The sequence below is a fragment of the Macaca fascicularis genome, chromosome 6 (genome assembly GCF_037993035.2).
Source record: "Macaca fascicularis isolate 582-1 chromosome 6, T2T-MFA8v1.1".
Lineage (NCBI taxonomy): Eukaryota > Metazoa > Chordata > Mammalia > Primates > Cercopithecidae > Macaca > Macaca fascicularis.
Genome location: NC_088380.1, coordinates 179,259,395 through 179,283,506, shown reverse-complemented (window position 1 = coordinate 179,283,506; position 24,112 = coordinate 179,259,395). Strand labels below are relative to the sequence as shown.

The window sequence follows — 24,112 nt, the reverse complement described above, 5'->3', positions numbered from 1 at the left end:
TCTTTTGTGATCCTCTTTTTACTGATAAGGAAACTAAGGCTCAGAGAGGTTCAGTAACTTGCCTACAGTCACACAACCAGAAGCATGCGGCTGGGATTTCAATTTAACTCTGATTCCTAAGCTTGGGCTAATTTATAATTAAAGTCCTCCATATCAGGGACTCTTCCCTTGATATTCATGGAGCTCATGGCGGTGTAATGAACGTCCCAGTTGTGTGCAAAATCTGACAGACCTGCAGATGTACACTGGGTAGAGGAGGGCCCACTGAGCTCACTCAGTGCTCTAAAATGGCCAAGAACGTTGCTCTGTGCTTGGATTTACTTCTTGTCTATTTGATCTAGCAAAGGATGGGACAGAGGTTTAGCACACCCCTCCCCTCTTGGGTTTATTTCCATGTCTTTCTTCTGCTTTGCCTATTTTGTTGCACTGTTTTTCAGCACATAAATTTCAGTGTAAATGATACCATCCTCCTTCTCAGCATAAAATGACTCTCCTGAACTGAATAACTATGTTTTGGAATCCAGGTTTAGCCCTTGCTGGCTGCGTTACCTTGGACCACACATTTCCCTTCTCTGAACTTTGGTTCTCTAGTAAGGTCTCCCATTCCTGACATTAAGGCCTTGGTTAGGCTTAGCAGAAACCACCTAAGCCCATGAGGCCAGAAACATATGTCTACACCTGAGTTCCTGTTTCCTCCTAGCAGAAATATTTTTCTCCCCACATTCAACCAGAGAGCTGGCTCTGGGCTTCCTTGCCCCTGGGAGATTTGAAGCAAGACTTTTCCTTCTTAAACTTAAGCCCCCTGAGGAGAGCAGGATTTGAAGAAGAAAATAAAAGAAAGAAGCAGTCCTGGCCAGGTGCGGTGGCTCATGCCTGTAATCTCAGCACTTTGGGAGGCTGAGGTGAGCAGATCACCTGAGGTCAGGAGTTCATGACCAGCTGGCCAACATGGTGAAACCCTGTCTCTACTAAAAATACAAAAATTAGCCAGGTGTGGTGGCAGGAGCCTGTAATCCCAGCTACTTGGGAGGCTGAGGCAGGAGAATCGCTTGACCCAGGAGGCAGACGTTGCAGTGAGCCGAGATGGTGCCACTTCACTCCAGCCTGGGCAACAAGAGAGAGACTCTGTCTCAAAAAATAAATAAATAAATAAATAAGAAAAAGAGAGAGAGAGAAAGAGAAAGAAGCAGTCCTGACACCAATGACACCAAAAGCTGGTAGCTGGCCTCCTGCTTCCAGCCAGGCTGCGCCACTCCATCCTGAACACACACAGTTTCACAGAATAGCAACGTCAGATGAGGACACTGTGAAGGTGAGAAAACAGAGCAAAAAAAGACCACTCCTTAATCATGATCTGCAGAGAAAAAACCAAGACCCTGGGCAATGTCCTAACAGCACATATCCGCCTTCCGTCCAAACTGAGCAATTGGGCTATTTTCCCCCTGCCTCCTAGATAAAAAGTAGTACTAGACTCTGAATTACCCCTGCTTCCTGACAGCAGCCCAGCCAGAGCAAAACCCCACCTCTCTGACTCCTCTCCCAAATCCCCCAACACAGCCCAAGATCTAACAAGCCCCTCCTAACAGTTCAGGGTTTCTGTGTGTATGAGAGATGGAATCAAGGCTGGAGTACACATTTGGCACACAGAAGGTGCTCAATCAAAATGGTTGCCATTTACATGAGGGGGCGGGACAGGAAGAGAAATCAGACAGAAAGCTCAAACAAGTTTATGTCAGGGAAGATAAAATAGTACTTATCAATAATTCAAACCCTCAGCCCTACTGTTATCTAGCAGTAGCTTGAATGAAGAGGAAATTAACTACTAGTGCTTCCAAAATAACAAAACAGTAAGAATAAGAATTGCTGGGCTGGGCCTGGTGGCTCACAGCTGTAATCCCAGCATTCTGGGAGGTCGAGGTGGGCGAATCACTTGAGGCCAGGAGTTAGAGACCAGCCTGTCCAACAAGGTGAAACCGTCTCTACTAAAAATGCAAAAAAAAAAAAAAAAAAAAAGGCCAGGCATGGTGGCACATGCCTGTGGTCCCAGCTACTCAGGAGGCTGAGGCAGGAGAATCACTTGAACCAGGAGGTGGAGGCTGCAGTGAGCCGAGATCACATCATTGCCTGAGCAACAGAGCAAGACTCTGGGCAAAAAAAAAAAAAAAAAGAGTTGCAACATCTCTTTCTCCGCTTGACCATTATTTGAGCACTTACTGTTTGCTCTACACTTTCTGTGCCTCATCTGTAATCCTCCCAAGAACCTAGCAGGTGAAGTAACCATTTGAGGGTTTCAATAGGTACAAAATGAAAAGAACCTTGTTCTAGAATTTCCAGAAAGATGGAATAAACATGTTTTATCCTCTTCCTACAAAAAAATAAAATAAAATAAAAAATCCTAGATATTTGATATAAAACAAACGTAAGAAGACTCTGGAAGGTGGAGAGAAGAAGGCAGACCTGCTGGAATGTTAGGACCCAACTAACAGCATGGTGGTCAGTTCCCTGGCTTGTTCCCAGACTGAACACAAGACAAGCCAGAAACCCAGAAACGTCAATGGGTCGACTAAAGAAGCTCCCAGGAGAGCTGCACTCTCTAACTAGAAGACCAGGCAATGGGCAGCGTGGCAAGACAGGAAACGTTTAGATAATAACCACTCTGCCGTAGCCCAACTCCACAGAAAACACCGCCCACGCCCACGAAGGCCAAAGGGAGGGCCTGGACTTTCACCCTGGCCAAGCTGTAGCAAGCCTCCCCTACTGCACCACCTGGGCGGTGTCGGAGAGACCCAGAAGGAAGCTGGTGGTCCTGAGGCCTCCTCCATTGTGTCAGTGGAGACTATGGGGGGAGCCTGGCCCACCCATGGTAACAAGGTGCCCCTCGACCTCCCTACTGGAGTGGTGTCAGAGGAGACCTGAGGAGAGTCAGGACTATTACCACCACTCAGCAATGACGAGACTACCCCATATAGACAGTGGCAGTGGAGGCCGCATGGGAAACCGGAATTCCCACCCCTGCCCAGCAGTAATAAGAAGCCCCCTGCTTCAGGCGTAAACATAAGCCAAGTGGGAAACCTGGACTTCCACCCTCACTTGGCAATAACGAGGAAGAGGCCCCTACATCCTCTACAACAACATCAGAAAATCCCTGCTAAAACCTACGATTTAAATAAGATCCAGAGTCTTATGATATCCAAAATGGCCAAGTTTCAATCAAAAATCACTTATCAGGCCGGGCACAGTGGCTCACACCTGTAATCCCAGCACTTTGGGAGGCCAAGGCAGGTGAATCACTTGAGGTCAGGAGTTCGAGACCAGCCTGGCCAACATCGTGAAACCCCATCTCTACTAAAAATTAAAAAAAAAAAAAAAATTAGTCAGGCACGGTGGCACATGACTGTTGTCCCTCCCAGCTATTCGGGAGGCTGAGGCAGGGGAATCACTTGAACCTGGGAGGTGGAGGTTGCAACAAGCCAAGGTTGCATCACTGCACTCCAGCCTGGGCGACAGAGTGAGGCTCTGTCAAAAAAGAGAAGAAAAAAAATCAAAATCACTTATCATACCAAGAACCAGGAAGATCTTAAATAAAATGAGAAAAGACAATCAACAGATATCAACATCAAGATGACACAGATGTTTGAATTCTCTGACAGGGATTTTAAAGCAGAAATCCTAAAAATGCTTCAACAAACAAGAACACATTTAAAATCAAGCATAAAATAGAAAGTCTTAGCAAAAAATGTGAAGATATAAAGAACCAAGAAGAAATTTAGGAACCAAAAAAATACAATAACCAAAATTAAGAACCCAATGGATATCTCAACACCAGAATGGATATGACAAAGGGAAGGATTAGTAAACTTGATGACAGAACAAAAGAAATGACCCAACCTGAACAGCAGAGAAGAAATAAATTGGGAAAAAAATGCACAGAGCCTCAGGTACACATACAACTGTAACAGAAGATCTAACACTCATGTCATTGGAGTTCTGGAGGGAAAAGAGAAAGAAAAGGAAAGGAAAGGATGAAGAAGGCGGCACTGAAAAAGGACTTGAAAATGTTTCAGCTTTGGGCAAAAAAAAAAAAAAAGTCTACAGATTTAAGAAGTTGAGAAAACCCCAAATAGGATCAACCCAAAGAAATCCATGAGAAGACACACATGGTCAACTTTCTGAAAGCTAAAGACAAAGCCAAAGAGAAGTAACACATTGCCAGCGGGGGGCGGGAGGGAATTCAAATGACAACTCATTTATCATCAGATACCATGGAGACCAGAAAGAAGTGGCAAAACATTTTTCAGATGCTAAAACTGCCAACCTAGAATTGTAGATCCAGAAAAGAAAAAAAAATCCTTCATGAATGAAGGAGAAATCAAGACATTCTCAGATGAAGGAATACCAGAATTTGTCAACAGCAGACCTACCCTAAGAGAATGGCTAAAAGAAGTTTTCCAAACACAGGAAATGACAAAAGATAGAATATTGGAACATCAGGAATTTAAAATTAAAAAAAAAAAGCATGGAAGCCGGGCATGGTGGCTCACACCTGTAATCCCAGCACTTTGGGAGGCCAAGGCGGGCGGATCATGAGGTCAGGAGATCTAGGCCATCCTGGCTAACAGGGTGAAACCCCATCTCTACTAAAAGTACAAAAAAATTAGCCGGGTGCAGTGACGGGCACCTGTATTCCCAGCTACTCGGGCGGCTGAGGCAGGAGAATGGTATGAACCCAGGAGGCGGAGTTTGCAGTGAGCCGAGATCACCCCACTGCACTCCAGCCTGAGCGACAGAGCAAGATTCCATCTCAAAAAAAAAAAAAAAAAAAAAAAAAAAAGCATGGAAACAGCAACTATATGTGTAAATAAGATAGACTTTCCTTCTTTTTTTGAGTTTTCTGAATTATGTTTGACTGTGAAACAAACATTATAACACTGTCTAATATGATTCTCAATGTATGAAGAGGAAATATTTAAGGCTATTATAAGCAGGGGAGGAGAGGGGACATAAAAGGAGATAATGTTTCTATACTTCATTTGCACTGATAAAATGTTAACACCAGTAGACTTTGATAAGCTTTGAATATATAATGCCTAGAGCAACCACTAAAAGCAGCTATATGAAGTTATACACTCAAAAACACTATAAATATTCTTTTCAACACATGGGGCTGAGACAACTGGATAACCACATGTAAAAGAATGACACTGGACTCTGACCTCATACCGCATACAAAATATTAATTCAAGATGAATCAAATGCCTAAATATAAGGAGTAAAACTATAAAACTCTTAGAAGAAAACACAGAAATAAGTTTTTATGATCTTGAATTTGGCAATGGATTCTTAGATAAAACACCAAAAGCAGCAACAAGAGAAAAATTTGATAAAGTAGGCTTCATCAAAACTGAAGACTTTCATGCTTCATAGGACACTATTGAGAAAGTGAAAAAACAACCTACAGTATGTGAGAAAATATTTGCAAATCAGAATCTGCTAAGAGACTTGTAACTAGAATAAAAAAGAACTCTTACACTCAATACCAAGAAGACAAACAACTCAGTTCAAAAATGGGCAAAGGACCCGAATAAACCCTTCTCCAAAGAAGATATATAAATGGCCAGCAAGTACATGAAAAGATGCTCGGCCGGGCGCGGTGGCTCAAGCCTGTAATCCCAGCACTTTGGGAGGCTGAGACGGGCGGATCACGAGGTCAGGAGATCGAGACCATCCTGGCTAACCCGGTGAAACCCCGTCTCTACTAAAAAATATAAAAAAATAGCCGGGCGAGGTGGCGGGCGCCTGTAGTCCCAGCTACTCAGGAGGCTGAGGCAGGAGAATGGCGTAAACCCAGGAGGTGGGGCTTGCGGTGAGCTGAGATCTGGCCACTGTACTCCAGCCTGGGCGACACAGCGAGACTCCATCTCAAAAAAAACAAAGAAAAGATGCTCAACGTCGTTAGTCATTAGAGAAATGCAAATTAAAACCACACTGAAATGCCACTTCATACCCATCAGGATGGCCATATCAAAAAAAAAAACAGTATGCGTTTGCAAGGAAACGGAGAAATTGGAACCCTCGTACATTGCTGGTGGAACTGTTACATGATACATCCACTGTGGAAAACTATTTGACGGTTCCTCAATACGTTAATTAATGAATGACCACGTGACTCAACAATTCCACTCGTAAAGAATTGAAAATAGGTATTCAAACCAAGACTTAGACACAAATATTCATAGTGGCACTATTCACAATTGCCAAAAGGTGAAAACAACCCAAATGGCCATCAACTTCTGAGTGACTAAACATTCACGGTGTTATAGCCACACAATGGAATATCACCACACACCTATGAGAACAGCTAAATTAAAAACAGTGGCAATATCAAATACTGGTGAGGATGGAGAGAAATCTGATTTCTCATACATTGCTAGTGAGAATGGAAAATGATGCAGCCCTTCTGGAAAACAGTTGGCAGTTTCTTAAATAGGTACAAAACTTACCAGACTCTAAAGATATTTCAGTATTCTTGAACTGAAAGATTCTAATGGAAAATGAGACTGAAGAAGTAGTTAGAAATCTGGGGATACTGAGCAGAAATTTCACAAAGCTCTTCCGTCTTGCAGGGAAGTGAGTGGAAGTAGAAGACAGCAAGCTATGGAAACTTACTCCAAGGAAAAAGAGAGTGACATCTGGCTGCACCCACCTCACTTTTTGCTCTGACCTGAGCTGGCTGCCTGTACCTGAATATGGAAGAAGCAGAGACTCATTAGGGGACAAGCAGGATTTGACTCCCACCACTGTCTTCAAAGCCACTGTCAGGTATCTGGAAGATCCGTAGCTCTTTCTCCCCGAAGTTTTGTAAGGCCTTCCAGACTCCGTCCCCTACTAAGGCCCTTTCCTACCCACTCCCTGGCATCTGTCTCTTTATGCTTCCCTTTATATCCTGCTCTGAAGGTCCACTTCTTGGCCTCTTTCCAACAGGCCCCCCTTGGAGGGCACTTGTCTTCCAGCCATGTGCTTCCAGGTGACTCCAGCCCAGTCATGTTCCCAGCATGCACTGGACCCAAAGGAACTGCTAGCACTTTTGCCTGGCCAGATGTTGGAAGTGAGGCCACTGTCTTCTGAGTCCTGTCACTTGGCTGTGCCCTCATGGGTGGCTCCAGCCCACCGTGGCCCTCAGTGTTTTCCAGAGCACAGGTAGAGTCCAGTGACTTCGGCTCCGCTCCCACCCCCAATTCCCCTCTCCCACGCAATGAGCATCCACACTACTGGAGCCCTCCAGGGTCTGTAACTCAACAAAGGTGGGGTGGGTTGGAAGGCAATGAAGAAAGTGTCAGTTTCCCTGCTGGCTGACCCCCTAATTTCTACAAGCAATGTCTTGAAGGTCACCCCCTTTTTGATCTGTAAGAGGGAGGGAGAGAACCAAGAGAAGAGAAAGAGAAATATATCACCCCAAAAACTCTCTTCAAAGAAATCCTCACCTCCGTGATCTTCAGCTTTCTCTGGTGTGACCTGGGGTGATGGTGAACTAAGAGTCACAAACCTCTTTTACCCCAGGGATTTAATTCTGCTTTAAGGCCTAAGCATACACAGTGTGGGCCTATTTATCTGACCATCATTCCTTTCTTAAAAATCCTCTAAAGTCGGCCATGCGCAGTGCCTCATGCACTTTGGGAGGCAGAGGCCGTTGGATTGCTTGCGCTCAGGAGTTTGAGACCAGCCTGGGCAACATGGCGAAACCCTGTCTCTACTGAAAATACAAAAAGTTTTTCATGGCGGTGCATGCCTGTAATTCCAGATACTCAGGAGGCTGAGACAGGAGAATCGCTTGAACCCGGGGGGTGGAGATTGCAGTGAGCCGAGATCATGCCACTGCACTCCAGCCTGGGTGACAAAGCAAGACTGTCTAAAAAAAAAAAAAAAAAAAAAAAAATCCTCTAAAGTCTTCTTAGGGACCTTCCAATAAAATCCAAAACACTGAATAGAGCCCACCTCCACTACATCCCTGCCTTATCTTACAGCATGCTCCTCCTCTGAGGCCTTCTCACCATTCCTTGAATGGCCACCTCAGGACCTTTGCACATGCTGTTCCCTTGAACTGCCACCTCATCCCATGATTAAGTCAGTCACACTTATCCATCAGTTCTCCACTTAAATATGACCTTCTCAAGGCAGCCAGCAAGCCGGACTGGGCTCCTACACCTTCACAGCACCTATCACAGCTTGTGAACATAAGTTTATAAATAGCCAGGGACATAAGTGTGTGAACTCTGCAGACTGCTTTGGTTCAAATCCTGGTTCTGCCACTTACCAGCTTTCGTGAGTTATTGAACCTCTCTGTACTTCATTTCTTTGTCTGCAAAATGGGGGGAAAAAAATAGTACCTACCTGATAGCCCTGTTGTGAGGATTGAGTGGTTATATGTAGAGTGCTTAGAAGTATCTGGCCTAGGCACAGGGTAAGTGCATAGTATCTGTTTAAATAAGCAAATAAGGCTGGGTGCAGTGGCTCATGTCTGTAATCCCAACACTCTGGGAGGACAAGGCAGGAGGATCACTTGAGGCCAAGAGTTTGAAACCAGCCTTGGTGACAGAGTGAGAACCTGTTTCTAAAAACTAAAATAAATAAGCAAATAAATAAAAATGCATATATGATGCTAATGGTAGGTTATATAGTAAAATAAGTAAAAAGGCTGGAAGATATTTTTTAATGTCCCCAAATCATCAAAAAAACTCACATTTGTGTCCCCACGCAAGGAACCGTAATTGGTGACTGAAGAACTCAGAAACAGTTTTACACTGGAGGCATTTGTCAATCTGACCAGTTGAGAGGCTGAATCGCCCTCTTGTCAGCCTCAAAGTGCTAGGTGGGCACAATTTAGAATTAGGGACTGTCAAGGGCTGAGATCTTAGTAAACCACCTCCACCTTTTGGGCTGGGACTCTGGCAGGCTGCCTTCTGGAAATAAGGGCAAATCAGAAAGAAGCCAGCCATGAAATAGACTGTGGTTTGGTTTTATAGCATCAAGCCTGGAACTTAGGCCATAGGGTCCCAAAACCCTCTCTGAGGGAAGATAATGTCGTTAGGCCTCAAACTAGTTCAATAAATGCTTTTTCAATAAAGTATCCAGAAAAAAAAAGATAGAAGAAGATAAAACAAAATGAATTAGAATCAGCAGAAACAATAGACATTAGAAACAGACCTATAGAATTCCAGAAGTTGGAATTCTCAGAAAAACTGTGAAACAGTGTATTTTATCAACTTCAGCATGCCATTAATTATAAGAGACAGCATCATTTCATGTTCTGTGAAAGAAGAAAAACAGGCTGCCAGTCAGTCACATTAGTCTCTCGTTGCTTTGAAATTTATTTTATCCATGACAAGAGATTTGACAATTTCTCCTGCCTCCAGTTGCACAACTTGCTGAATGATGGGCAATCTTTTGCATGGCTTCAGTAACAAAAATAATACAAGGCTTCCAGCCAAAATGGAATAACAGAGTCTAGATTTACCCTGCCTTCCGAAATAACTAAAAACTGAAACAAAATAGATCCAACAATAGTAGTCAAGACGTTAGACTTCAGAAAATAAAGGTCAATGACTCTGAAGGACAAGAAACAAATGAGGGGAGCCCCATGGTTGCCCAACCACAGCACAGGATGGGGAAACCCGGGCAGCCTCCCTGAGTTATAGAGAAGAGGCTGGGAGTTCAGGAAAAGTCAAAGCAACAAGAGTTTTCAGAGCACAGTGTTGGGGAGGAGAAAGATTCACAGGGAGAACTCCAGAGACCCCCAGAGGATGCCCTTCAAAGGGCACTCCAGCTGAACGTTTATCAGCACATGCATCCGAGGAAAGGACTCCATGCCAGGGAAAGAACCACCTTTAAAGGTTACAGCCAAATGCTCAAAAAGCTCGCACATGATCGAGAATAGTGCTTCTCTCCTATGGCAAGAATGGGAAGGTCATAACTCATAACTCACAGGGCATCAGTCAGATTTCTAAGAAGGATATTGCCTCAGTAGTGGGGAAAAGTTGACCCTAGATTAAATGCAGCTCTCATATTGCCTAACAAAATACAAAAGGAAGATCCGAAAGGATCAAGCCATTTCCAAATAGCTTTACTGCATTCCAGAACAAAGCTTGAGAATATTTATATGACTATAAAAATATCCAGCACCCAACAAGGTAAAATTCGCCATATCTAGAATCCAGCCCCATCTCAGCATCTCCACTGTTAATACCTGGTCTGAGCCATCATCTCTCATCTGGACCATTGCAGTAACCTCCTAGAAGGCTGCCCCCTTCTGTGCTTGCCTCTAGTAATCAGGATAGGATAGGCTAGGCTGCAGTAAAAAATAATATCAAAAGCCCAGTCACTGAGCCAACAAAGCTTTTGTTCACACATTGGGCACATGTCCGCAGGGGGTCTCTGTTCCTCATTGTCCCTCCAAGACCCAGACTGACGTCATCTGGAGCACTGCCAGGCACAGAATAGAGGCAAAGTTGCCCACTGGGTCCTCCTGCCTGGACGGGAAGCACTTTGCTTCTCTTCACATTTCAATGGCCAAGCGAGTCACAGGACCCACTCAGAGTGGCAGGGGGTGGAAGACTGTGATCCAGGCCCATCCCCAGGAGAGCTGGTATCTATCCTTCTAGATGGAGCAAGCTCTCCAAAACAGAAGTTAGGTCATCCGGCTCCTCTCCCTCCAACTCCCTCAGAGTCAAAGCCAGCGTTCCCACGATCCCTGCAAAGCTCCACGTGCCCTGGTGCCTCTCTGTCCCCATATGTCCTGCTTCTCTTCCCTCTTCTCACTCCACTCCAGCCACACTGACCTCCTTTTTCTTCCTCAGACCTTCCAGCCACATTCCCACACTTGGGCCTCTGTACTGACTGATCCCGCTTTCTGGAAGGGTCTTCCCCCAGGCGCCTGCACGGCTCACTCCCTCACCTCTTTCTGGTCTTTACTCAAATGTCACTTTCCCTGAAGACCTTCTACCCTATTTTAAGCTGCCTCCTAATTCTCTCCACCCCAGCAGCCCCGTCCCCGTTATCCCTGCGTGGTGTTTGTTGCGTTCATAGCGGTATCGTGTTCATCACCTTCTAATAGGCTGTTCAATTTCCTTATGGATGATATTTATTGCTTATTGCCTGACTTCCCTGTTAGAATGTGAGTGCCACAAGAAAATGAGTCTTCACCCGTTTAGTTCACTGGTGTATCCCAATCACCTCACACAGCACACTGCCTGGTACGCGTCAGGCTCTCTGTAAAGACTTGCTGACCTGGCGAACGCATTAACTGCACTTTTGGATCATGTTCCGAAGCACTTTCTCTGAGTAGGAAAGGCTGAACCACAACCTTTATAGTCAATGGAACAAACTCATGGGGTAACAAAGCAGTTAGATTCCCCAGGGAATGCGGGTCACAGGAAGCACTGGGGAGCAATTATTAAACATTAATTGTTGCTCCTTGCCGGAGGCGGTGCCTTGGCGGCCGTGGCAGGCTGCCACCTTGTGGCTGAATGAGGAAATGCACTCAAGCAGCTCAAAGGTAGGTAACCTCCATCTTTTAAGCACCCTTAGTCTTTCTGCAGGTATCTCCAGGCTTCTGTGAACAAGATGAGAGTCACCAGGCTTGGACGCCTCAGAGACTACCGGAGTATGTGCCCATTGACATGAAACATAAGCCAAAACTCTTTTGTGATCAACATGATCTTTCATACGTGCACACGTCCATTCATGATTTTCTCATCCATTCATTCACCCATCCATCCATTCATTCACCCATCCATCCATTCAACAAAGATTTGCTGAGCACACCAGGGGCCAGATACTGTGGGATAGAAGGGTCCCTGCCCTTCCTGTGGAAAAGACACCCATCCACGTATTCAACAACTATTTACTAAGAGCCTGCTGGCACTGTGCTGGCATTGGGTGATAAAAACTAATGAGACAGACTGGACTGCCCTCAAGGGGAGTTCCAGTTGGGAGAGAAACAAGAAAAGGATGGCAACAGCAATAAATGCTGTGAAGGAAATACACGGTGTGTGTAGAGGGGCAGGGAACTACTTTAGGGAAGGCCTCAGAAGAGATGACATTTAAAGGAAAGCTTGAAAGGTAGAGGGTTGGGGTAAATGCATTCCAGGAGGAGAGAACAGCATGTGCAAAGAGATGTGTGTTTTAAGAATAAAGAGAACAGCCGGGCGCGGTGGCTCATGCCTGTAATCCCAGCACTTTGGGAGACCAAGGCAGATGAATCACCTGAGGTCAGGAGTTCGAGGCCAGCCTGGCCAACATGGCGAAACCCCATCTCTACTGAAAATACAAAAATTAGCCGGGCGTGGTGGCGGGTGCCTATAGTCCCAGCTCAGGAGGCTGAAGCAGGAGAATTGCTTGAACCTGGAAGGTGGAGGTTGCAGTGAGCCGAGATCGTGCCTGGGAAACAGAGCGATACTCCATTTCAAAGAAAAAAAAGAAAAAAGGATGGAGAGAAGGTCAGAGTGGCTACAGGGGAGTGTGCCAGGGAGCAGGATGCTATGAGGTCGACAGGTCACAAGAGGCTAGTTCCTGCTGGGTCTTGGAAGCTGTGATGAGGACTTTCTCTTTGTTCTAAGAGCAATGGGAAGTCACTGGAGCATTCTAAGCAAAGGTGGGGTGGGGGTGGGGAATATGATATGACTTGCCTTTTCGAAAGACCCATCTGGCTAGTGATAGAGAACAGCTTAGAAAGGACAGGGGCTGGTGTCTTCCCAGTTTTGTATCCACTCCCACCTACATCATGGAGGAGAGCGGACACCCGTCCCTGTCCTCGAGGGAAATCTTGCCTCAATGGAAAGAACATAAGTCAAGCAGCCAGACAGATCTGAGTTCAAATCCCAGCTCCACAATTTTCCTGTGTTACAACCATGGGCAACTTCTCTAAGCTTCAATTTTCTCACTGGAATGGAAAAAATACTATGTACACTGTGGGCATATTAGATACAGACACTGATATAAACTATGTGGTGCTATAGACAGCAATTGGTTCACGCACAAGAAAAGCTATATTACAACACACATCCCTTTGCAGAGTGGGGAAAAGAGAGAAAGATGCATAATTTTTTTTTTTTTTTTTTTTTGACACGGAGTCTCGCTCTGTCACCCAGGGTGGAGTACAGGGGTGCAATCTCAGCTCACTGCAACCTCTGCCTCCCGGGTTCAAGTGATTCTCCTGCCTCAGCCTCCAGAGTAGCTGGGACTATAGGTGCCCGCCACCACGCCCGGTTAATTTTTTTTTATTTTTAGTAGAGGCGGGATTTCACTGTGTTAGCCAGGATGGTCTCGATCTCCTGACCTCGTGATCCACCCACCTCAGCCTCCCAACGTGCTGGGATTACAGGCGTGAGCCACCGCGCCCAGCCAAGATGCACAATTTATAAATGCAAAGTAGGTACACATGACAGGAGTACTGAAGGAACCAGGTCATGGAAACCTTGAATGCCAACCTAAAGCTCATGAACACATGTGAGTGGTAGGAGCCAAGTGAGGGTTTCTGAGCAGGGGAGGATCCACAGAGCTTCGCTTTAGGAAGATACAATTGGCAGCCAGGAAAGAAGGAGAAGATAGAATGAAGGCAGCTGGGGTCTCCTTCCCCCTGTCCCTGAGCCATCGCATCACTCAACTTCCTCCCAACCCCCAAGGCTCTGCCCTGCAACCTGGGCACCTGGAATTTTGCCATAAGGTCTGCTTTCTTATAGCCTGTGGTCTATTTCACTGGACCACATGTGTCAGGCCACTGAACATTAGAAAGCGTGGCCACATTAGTTATGACCACCCTGCAACGCCAGCCAATCAGACAGCAGTCACGGAGGGAATCACTTTCAAAGCCCAGCTTCTTCCCAGAGGCTGTGGATGGAGAAAGGAAAAGAAGGCGCAGACCTCAGCTCCCGGGGCCTGGCTATCTGTCCTGGGGACTTAGGATTCAGGAGAAGTGCAGCCTGCCAGCCAGGCAGACACCGAAATCACAAAAAGAGCAGAAGCTGATTCAGGTCGACAGACTCAATGCCCCTTGAACGTGTGGCCCTGATCACAAATAAACTGCCATGTGGAATTCTGCGGTCTGTTGGCTCCAGCATTGATTTTCTGTGGTCTGCAGCCCTCGAGCCTGCAAAATGCACTTCTAGAACAGAAATTTAGAGGAATGAAGTCAGCTAAGGTGGAAAATTTACCTCCTTTTCTACCCTCTACACTCCACACCTCAATCAGGGGAAGTGCCAGTGCTCCCAGAACAGTGTGAAACAGGGAAATGGCGTGGAGAGGTCTGGGGAATGGGCAGGGGCAACAGCAAGCCCAGCCCTGGAGGTTCAATTAATGTCCCTGAGGACTTAGGTTAGAGTTCATGAGATGGAGAGAAGTTCATTCAGCCCACAGCATCTCTTTGGGGCCTCTCTTTGCTAATTCTGTGCCAAAGGGGGGAAATTTGAGACAAATAAGGCCATTCCAGCTCCTTGGGAGCTTGGAGTCTGGCAAAAGAGTTGGATATTAAGAAAACAATCACGGGCGGGCGCGGTGGCTCAAGCCTGTAATCCCAGCACTTTGGGAGGCCGAGACGGGTGGATCACGAGGTCAGGAGATCGAGACTATCCTGGCTAACACAGTGAAACCCTGTCTCTACTAAAAAATACAAAAAACTAGCTGGGCGAGGTGGTGGGCACCTGTAGTCCCAGCTACTCGGGAGGCTGAGGCAGGAGAATGGCGTGAACCCGGGGGGCAGAGCTTGCGTGAGCTGAGATCCGGCCACTGCACTCCAGCCTTGGCGACAGAGCGAGACTCCATCTCAAAAAAAAAAGAAAAAAGAAAATCACAGCCCTGAATGACAGCTGGGACAAAGCACAGTGGCAGCCAGGGGGGAAGACAATTACCCATCTGGGAGTCAGGGCTTCCTAGAGGAAGTGGTCAGTGACATTCAGTATGGACTTTGAAGGCTGAATGAGAGTTCACCAGCAGACAAGGTGGGGAAATGAGCGGCTTATACCAAGGCATGTCGGTGATGTTACCGGAAAGAGTCCCGATGAAGACCTCAAGGGAGGGTTCTTGGTCCTCATGCAAGAAATAATTTGGGGCAAGTCCACAGAGTAAAGTGAAAGCAAGTTAATTAAGACAGTAAAGGAATAAAGAATGGCTACTCCATAGGCAGAGCAGTGGCATGGGATGCTCAGTCTAAGTATACCTATAGTTATTTCTTGATCATGTGCTAAACTGGATTATTCATGAGTTTTCCAGGAAAGGGACAGGGATTTCTGGAACTGAGGGTCCCTCCCCTTTTTAGACTATATAGAGTAACTTCTGGACGTTGCCATGGCATTTGTAAACTGTCATGGCACTGGTGGGAATGTCTCTTAGCATGCTAATAGATTATAACTAATGTATAATGAGTAGTGAGGACAACCAAAGATCTCTTTCTTTGCCACCTTGGTTTTGGTGGGTTCTGGCCGACTTCTTCACCACATTCTGTTTCATCAGCAAGGTCTTTGTGACCTGTGTCTTGTTCTGACCTCCTATCTCATCCTGTGACTAAGAATGCCTTAACTTCCTGGGAATGCAGCCCAATAGATCTCAGCCTTATTTTAGCCGGTCTCTATTCAAGATGGAGTCGCTCTGCTTCACACGCCTCTGATGGTGGGAAAAAGCAGAATCTATTTTCTTCTAGAGATGACAAGTTATGTCTACTTTTGGGACATGGAGAAAGGGAGGTGACTGGTGGGAGGTGAACCTGGACACACAGCCAGGGGCTATAAAGAGGCTCCAGATGAGAAAAGAGTGAATGTGGTGCAGGGCAGCCCTAGAATTAAAATCAGCTTTGGGATTTGGATGGATAAAGATATCCATCGAAATGGATAAAGATACAGGTTAAAGGGAGAGGTTTAGCTGTCAGTTTGGCCCGCAGCAAAATAATAAAAAACACATGGGGTTTTCAACATATGATCTAATTTAAATGCCAGAACATGCCTACAGGTCTTATCCCCATCTTCCAGATAAAAAAGACTGGGGCACAGAAAGGTCAAGCGGCCTGCCCGAGATCACACACCTGGCAAGTGGCCAAGCAAGTGCTATACACAGATTCCCAGCCGAACACAAAGCCTGGGGTCAGGCAGGCTCCAGACGTCTGCTCCGGACCAGCTTTGGGGCCTTAGACTCTTTCACTTCACTCAGATTCTGTTTCCCACCGGCAACTGGAAAGGATGGCATCCAACTTGCAGGGCTGTTACGATCATTCAGATCATGTATATAAAGCACCATATCCCAGGACCAGGCCCATCAGCAAACCTCAAGAAATATTACTGGGGTGATGACCCATTTTTGGGATTTGAATTCCAAGTGGGATTTCTCTTCCATTCGAGTTCTCCTTTAGGTTTGGGCTCCCTGATGAACTTGAATTTGCAGAAGTGTTTTGTGTTTGTGACAAGGAACTAGTCCAGTTCCAGTGAATTGTAGTGACCATCTGGGTTGAGATTTTTATCAGCAGATAATCTTCAGTTCTCCCAAGCAGAGTCTAAATGGATCTTTCCAGTCTGAACAGCCAGCCTAAACTGCATCACCAGCCCACAATTCAGTTCTTCAAAAACTATGGTGGCCACTCAGAAAAGCCCAAGTTGTCTAGGAGGTAAATGGGTGATACAGAAAGGCAAGAAGAAAAAAAAACAATAACGCAATTTTAAAATGCATAAAGGACTTGAATAGACACTTCTCCAAAGAAGATAAACAAATGGCCAACAAGCACATGAAAAGATGCTGAACATCACTCATCATTAGAGAAATGCAAATCGAAACCACAATGAGATTCCATTTCACATCCATTAGAATGGTTATTATCAAAAACAAATGAACGAATAAAGAAATAAAAACAGGCCAGACACAGTGGCTCATCCTGTAATCCTAGCACTTTGGGAGGCCAGTGCAGGAACATCACTTGAGGCCAGGAGTCCAAAATCAGCCTGGTCAACATAGTGAGATTCTGTCTCTACAAAAGGAAACTTTTAAAATTAGCCAGATGTGGTGGCAGGTGCCTATAGTCCCAGCTACCAGGGAGGCTGAGGCAGCGGATCCCTTGAGCCCAGGAGATCGAGGCTGCAGTCAGCCATGATCAAATCACTGCACTCCAGCCTGGGTGACAGAATGAGATCCTGTCTCTTAAAAAACAAAACAAGGCTGGGGCGGTGGCTCATGCCTGTAATTCCAGCACTTTGGGAGGCTGAGGCGGGTGGATCACCTGAGGTCAGGAGTTCGAGACCAGCCTGGCTAACATGGTGAAGCCCCATCTCTACTAAAAATACAAAAATTAGCCAAGCGTGGTGGGCACCTCTAGTCCCAGCTACTTGGAAGGCTGAAACAGGAGAACTGCTTGAACCCAGGAGGCAGGGGTTGCAGTGAGCTGAGATTGTGTCACTGCACTCCAGCCTGGGAGACAGAGCAAGACTCTGTCTCAAACAAAACAAACAGACAAACAAAACAGGTAATAACAAGTGTTGGCAAGGATGTAGAGAAATTGGAACCTTTGTGCATTGCTGAGGGAATGCAAAATGCCACAGCCCCTGTGGAAGACAGTTTAGGGGTTCCTCAAAAAAAAATTAAAAATAGAATTACCTTATGATCCAGCAATTCCATTTCTAGGTATATGCACAAAAGAATTGACACCAGGGACTTGAACAGATATTCTTATACCAATGTTCATTGGTATAAATGAACAGCAGCATTATTCAGAATAGCCAAAAGATGAAAACAACCCAAGTGACTGTTGACAGATGAATGGATAAAGCAAAAGTGCTATATATATATATATAATGGAATATTATTCAGCCATAAAAAGGAAGGAAATTCTGACACATGCTACAATATGGATGAGCCTTGAGGACATTATGCCAAATAAAATAAGCCAGACACAAAAAGACAAACACTGTGTGATTCCACTCATATGAAGTACCTAGCGTAGTCAAACTCACAGAGATGGAAAGTAGCATGAAGGTTGCCAAGGCCTGGAGGAGGTTGGGGGGTGTGAGGGGAGACTCAGTGTTTAATAGGGACAGAGCTCCAGTTTAAGAAAACAAGCCAGTTCTGGAGAGGGATGGTGGTGATGGTTGCACAACAATGTGCGTGTACTTAATGCCACTCAACTGTATGCTTTAAAAATGGTTGAAATGTTAAATTTTATGCTCTGTATTTTTTACTACAATAAAAAAGTAAGACGAAGGAAAGATACGGAAAGATGCAGGGATAGCATCTTCTGCTGCAGATGGTTGTGGGGGAATCTTTGTCTTCCCCAGGCCAGGCCTGCCACGACAGAAGAGATGGACACACCCAGGAGAACCCACCTCTGCCATTCATGGTGTGGCTGGTGGCAGGTCTCTTCGCCTCTCCGGAAAAACCCAGGAAGCTGGCTGATTCAGAGATGGCCTCTAGCTTATGCCTTATTAGGAAGGCTTCGCTCCTAATAAGGCAATGGATGACGTAGCAGGGACAGAAAAGCAGACCTTCACTTCTTTGGAAGTGAGGCCTTAAGACCCTCTGACTTGGGAACTGTACTTCAGAAGAATGTGCCTTACACGTATCAGTGAAGGTCCTGGCACCGAACAGATGCCACCCTCAAGCTGGGTCCATGAAGACAGTTTAGTAAAGGGTCAATGTATTCAGGTGTGGGTGGGGCTAAGGGAGCACCGAGGATGGCATAGTACCCAGGGCTTACAACAGCAAGACTGTCACCGTCCTGAGCAGAAAAGTGGCTTCAGAAACCCTGAGAGAGACTATGTGAGAAAGGGTACCTTTGGTAAAAACAATCGTGGAGGAGGGGCTTGGGGATTAAATACCCAGACCTCCCTCTCTCCTCTTGCCCTCAATCTCCTGCCAGGCCCTCCCACTGGCCAAGCCAAACAGGAAGACCAGGACATAGAGCTGTCAGTGAAATCCACACAGGCCAGCCTCTGGGGCCGGAGAAGGATGGTAAAGTCTGGCAAGGAAGTCAGAGGAGCAAATGGAGGGGCGGATCCAAAGTGAATCAGCCCGAATCATCCACGTGGCCTGGCCAGGGTGGCTGAGAGCCGTCCTCCCCTGGATAAGCCCACCCTCTTCCAAAGGCTGATCCCATACCGGGGTGGGAAGGAGCTCTGTCGTGGCATGGAAGAGAGTTGTACGGTTGGTTGAAAAGAGCCCCCACTTACTGGCTGTGAAAATACTGGCCAGGGCCCTAAACCTCCCATCCATGCATTATATATTCATTTATCCATTCATTCAGCCAACAACTCCTGAGAGTGACTCAGTGCCCAGCCAGTGCTAGGAGGCACTAGATGAAGAAACGAGGAGCTACCCTAGCCACAGTCGCTTCAACGTGTGAGATCCATCTAGAGCCAGGCAGTGACGGGCTCCATCCAGCAGCTCCCTGACTCTGGACCCTCACTGCCGGGACCCTCACTGATATAATTCCTGTAAGGCACATTCTTCTGAAATACAGTTCCCAAGTCAGAGGGTCCTAAGGCCTCATTGGAAATGTCCAAATGTCTGGAGGCTGCCCTCTGCCGTGTGCTCTGTAAAAATACCTTTTCCTCCTAGAGTCTACCTGAGGATGCAAAGACAGCATTTCAGAAAAGCAGGGGCCATGGGGCCCGGTGAGCAGTAAGGGCTCTGCAACTGGCAATTGATGGCCTTGCTAACAAGCACCCAGGTGCCCCTCACACGTAGTCACCACCCTTTAATCCCCTTTTGCTTGTATCACAATTGCATTGCACGTATGTGCATTCGTTGCATTCGTTGCAGTTTTTCTCTCCCTCACTCCCCATGTCCCAGACTGAGACTGGGGGAACCTGGTCGCTGGCCTCTTGCTCCTCCTGAATCACCAGGGCTTGGAGTGGGTTTAGGAATGCCAGCACTCATACCATGGACTGCACTGCAGAATGGCTTCACATGCACTTAATCCTGGGTGCAGCACCGGCTGGCAGGCAGTACTACTGACACATGCTACAACATGGATGAGCCTTGAGGACATCATGCCGAGTGAAATAAGCCAGACACAAAAAGACAAACACAATGTTTGTACTGCTAGGCTCATATTATAGATGAAGAGACCCAGCCCAGAGAGGTTAACCAACTTGCCGAGGGCAGAGTGGAAAAGCGGCAAAGCCGGGATTCGACCGGGAGTCCAGCTCTCCAATCTGGCGGTGGACCGCGGCTGCCGGAGCGAGAGTGCGGGAATGAATCCACACTTCAATCAGTGAACGGGCGGCGGGGTCAGGCCAGCCCCCTCCCCAGGCGCGGCGGCTCGGCACCCGGACAAAGGCAGGGCGGGGGCCGGACGTGGCCGGCGGGGTCCGCGCACGGGGGGCGGGGGTCGGGGCCGGGCCCTTTAAGGGGGGCGGGCCGGCAGCGCTGGGGGGCGGGGCGGGGGGCGGGCCGGGGGCGGGCGGCGGCGGCCGGGCCCGGCTGAAGTGCGCGCCGAGCAAAGGGCGGCGGCGGTGGCGGCGGCGGCTCGTGCTCGGCCCCTGCTGCGATCGCGCTCGGCTCCAGGTTCCTGGCCCGCGGCGGCGCGCCCCCCGCGCTCCCCGCACCCCGCGTCCCCAGCACCCGCGCTTGGCCCGCTGCGGGCAGAGGGGCGGCCATGCCGCCGCGGCGCAGCATCGTGGAGGTGAAGGTGCTGGACGTGCAGAAGCGGCGGGTGCCCAACAAGCATTATGTGAGTGCGGCGCGGCCTCCACGCCCCCTTGAGCCCGCGCCCCATCGGGGGCGACCGAGGGCCCCCGGCTCGGAAAACTTCTGCCTCCGGCGCTTCCCGTCCCCTCCTCCCCTGCTCTCCCCTCGGCCCTGCCGCGGCGCTGCCCGGGTCCCTCCCGACTCCTCCTCCCTCCCTCCCCCACTCCCCTCTCCTCCCCTCCCCTCCCCGCTTTTGCCCCGTTCTCCCCCTCCATCCCTTCCTCCCGCCTCGCCCCCCTACTCGCCTCCCTGCGGCTCCTCTACCCCTTTCTGGCTCCTCCGTGTCCCCCCCACTCCCGTGCTGCTCATTTGTGGAGAAGTCTGGCCCCAGCCGGTGAGGGGGCAGAGACGGAAAGCGGGAGAGAGAAAAGCGCCTGTTCTCAGGCCGCCCGCCCTGCCCCTCCTTGTGCAGAGGCGCGCAGACCCGCAGTCCCCAGCCACAGGTAGCCCCTCTAGGGATGGCCGAGTTTGACTCCGTTCTTTGGCAAGAGCCAGCCTGGGCAATGGAGGAGATCTCTGGGAATGGATCATTTGAGTGGCTGCACCTTGAAAGGGTTAAAAACATCCACTGCCCCCTCTCTCCAGTAACTTCTGTCTTAAAATGTACGAAAGTTTTCTCCTGGCATCTCCCTCTAGAACATGGGAATCTTGTTTGGAGCTGGCAAGGACTTGAGAAAATGGGACAGTAGCGTCGTTTTGCAGCTAGGAAGGCTGAGGCTCAGAGGTTGCACGTCCTGGAACATAGAGCTGCATTCGGGCTTCCCTCCCTCTAGCAGGGGTGCCTGGGCTGACGGTGACCTGCAGGTGGCAAGTGGCTTCCGCAGCAACCTAGGGGACACGTCTGCAGATTCAGGAGGCCCTGGGACCACCTCGCAGCTTCTAGGTGGAGATAAAGGGAATGTGGGGTGATGGGCCCACATAAGGCCTTGGGGAGGGCCTCATTACGGCAGGGAAGGGGGCTATAGTGTCTCTGGCGGTGAGAAGTGGGCAGTGGCGGAGGCTGGCTACAGAGAAGAAGTTAACCAGGAAGGGAAAAAGAGTAAGAGGGAGGGAAAAAATCCTAACAAAGAAGTATAGAACAATGAATAGAAAAGGGCGTTGGCTGGCTAAATTAAGCTCCTTGGCCTCCCTGGAAGTCGTCTTCAGATCTTTTTTTTTTTTTTTTTTTTTTTGTAAGAACTAATTCTTACAAAGTAGATCTACGTGCCTTCCATGAATAGCCTATGAAATTCTGAAAGGAGATAGCCGGGAACCCACTCCACGCTCTCCACAAGAAGGGGTGTGCTGTGTGAATCTGTATTGTTATTGGCTGGGCAGCCAGTTATTCAGCCCTTAGCCAGGCGGTGGGAAGCTATTTCCTGGACCTGTGGCATCTTTATATAGAGTGAAGTTTCCCTTGATTCCAGAGCTGAGCTAAATTGTCTTTTTTTTCTTCCTTTTTTTATTTTTTGTTAACTGTTTTCAAATGCTGCCAAATCTTAGTTTCTTGTTTGAGCCTGTTAGCATGTAACTGAGTTTGCCTCTTTGGCATGAAGACAGTTTTCACCAACATGGCAACTGGAGGAAGTCTGGAATTCTCCATGCCACCTCCCACCAGGTCTGTGAGCTGGCAAAACGAGAATAGATACCACCACCGAGGCCTGGCCATCCTTGTCCACGCGCCCTCTTCTGGCCTCTCCTGTCACGCCCATATCAGGCAGAGGGCCTTAAGCCCATTTGACAGATGAGGAAACCAGGGCTCAGCAAGCTGAGGTCCCACGCCTAAGGTCACAGTCAAGAGCCAAGCAGGGATGTAGATCCAGGCCCACGGACCCCAAAAGGACCACACCACTTCCCAGATCCGGTACCCCCATAGTTTCTCTGAGCAAAGTCCTCTGAAAAACTGGGAAATCTCTCCTATCATTAGTGAAAACCTGGAAGCTTTTCATTCTCCGCTCTGTCAGCTCCATCCTTGCCAGTTTTTTGAAGGTTTTGCACTTCGAGAACCATCTTTTGAAGCGTTCAGCCACTTTTTGGGGGCCCCCTGAGACAAGTTTCTATGTTAAAGCATAGATTGGGGTTCAGATCTTGGCCTCCCAGCTTGCAGCTGTGTCTCCTCAGCCTCAGTTTTTTCATCTGTGTAATGGGGAGATGGTGGTGTCCATTTCCTAGGGGAAGCAGCCACATGACAGGCAGGGGTGGAGTGCCCTAAAGGTTAGCTCCCTGCCTGCCTGTCCCGAGGAATCTTGTCACTGATTGGGAACATGCCAAAGTCACATGATGGGGGGGGATTCATCAAGAACTTGTTTTTCTGCATGTGGATTTAGTCACTCATGTGATTCAAGGGGCCCTCTCCCTTCTAGCCCAGCCTTCTGGGTTTATCAGATGAGGAGGGGCAATGGGCTGAACTGAAGCCTGAGTCATCCACAGGAACAGAGAACATTTACTGCCCTGATGGCAGGGGGCCGAACCTGTTAGAAACAGATCCCTGTGGCGGGTGACCACAGCTGTTCCCATGCTCCACCCCAACCCCTCACACAATCTGGAAAGAGCAGGCATGAAGGCAGCTATTGGAGGGCCTGGACTTTGACTCCCATTTGGTATCCCTCTTTCTGAAGCCACCCTGGAGAAACAGCATCAGCTGGGGAGTTAAACTGTTCCGCTGTGTGACCTCGGACTGGTTGGTTTGCCTCTCTGAGCTCTAGCTTCTGTGTAAATGCTGCTACATCCTTCCAGGGCAGAGTTTCTCAGCCTCCACAGTTTTGACATTTGGGGCTGGATCATTCTTTGTTATAGGGCTGCCCTGTGGATTGTAGGAAGTTTAGCAGTATCCCTGGCTTCTACCCAACTAGTCATCCCCCTTCCCAATTGTGCCACCCAGAAGGCCTCCAGGCATTGATTGCTACATGTCGTCCTGGGGGCAGCACCGCACACATCCCACCCCAGCCACTGCACCATAGAATATCAAGTCAGTTTTTGAGAGTCCTCTTCACTACTCCCCCTCATTTCCCACTACCCCGCTCCCCATTTGCAGCCATCTCGGCCACCACCTGCTCGTCACTCACTTGTCTGTGAGGGACAGGGTCCCAGGTGCTGTAGATGTCATTGGAGAACTGCACCCAGAGTTCAGGGCTGCCCATCAGGGCCGGGCCACCTGCTGCCTCTGAAATGGTGCCTTCTCCATGATCGGAATGGCATCCTCTCCAGCCCCAGCCACAGGCGGAGACATCATCCATGGGCCCAGGGGCAGAGCCACAGGCCAGGTCTGGAGAATGCAGGGCCAGAAGCTCCGGGTGCCTCTGAGATCCTGAGAGGTTGATGACCATGATCCATGATATTGTTTGTAGAGGGTTTCCCTGGAGCCAGCGCCCTCTGTTGGAAGCAGGGAGATGAAGATTTGGGAAGCTGCTGCCTTCCTCTGCCA

The 24,112-nt window shown here is 48.2% G+C and overlaps 1 protein-coding gene across 2 annotated transcripts in view; it reads left to right on the top strand.

The window, feature by feature from the left end:
- Window positions 1-20,444: 20,444 nt before the first annotated feature.
- Window positions 20,445-24,112, top strand: part of SH3PXD2B (SH3 and PX domains 2B) — a 119,551-nt gene continuing 115,883 nt past the window's right edge. For both annotated transcript variants that reach the window (XM_005558530.4, XM_045394511.2), the window contains exon 1: window positions 20,445-20,692. In XM_005558530.4, the coding sequence (XP_005558587.3) occupies window positions 20,618-20,692 (75 nt within the window). In that variant the 5' untranslated portion in view covers window positions 20,445-20,617. The remainder of the gene's footprint in view (window positions 20,693-24,112) is intronic.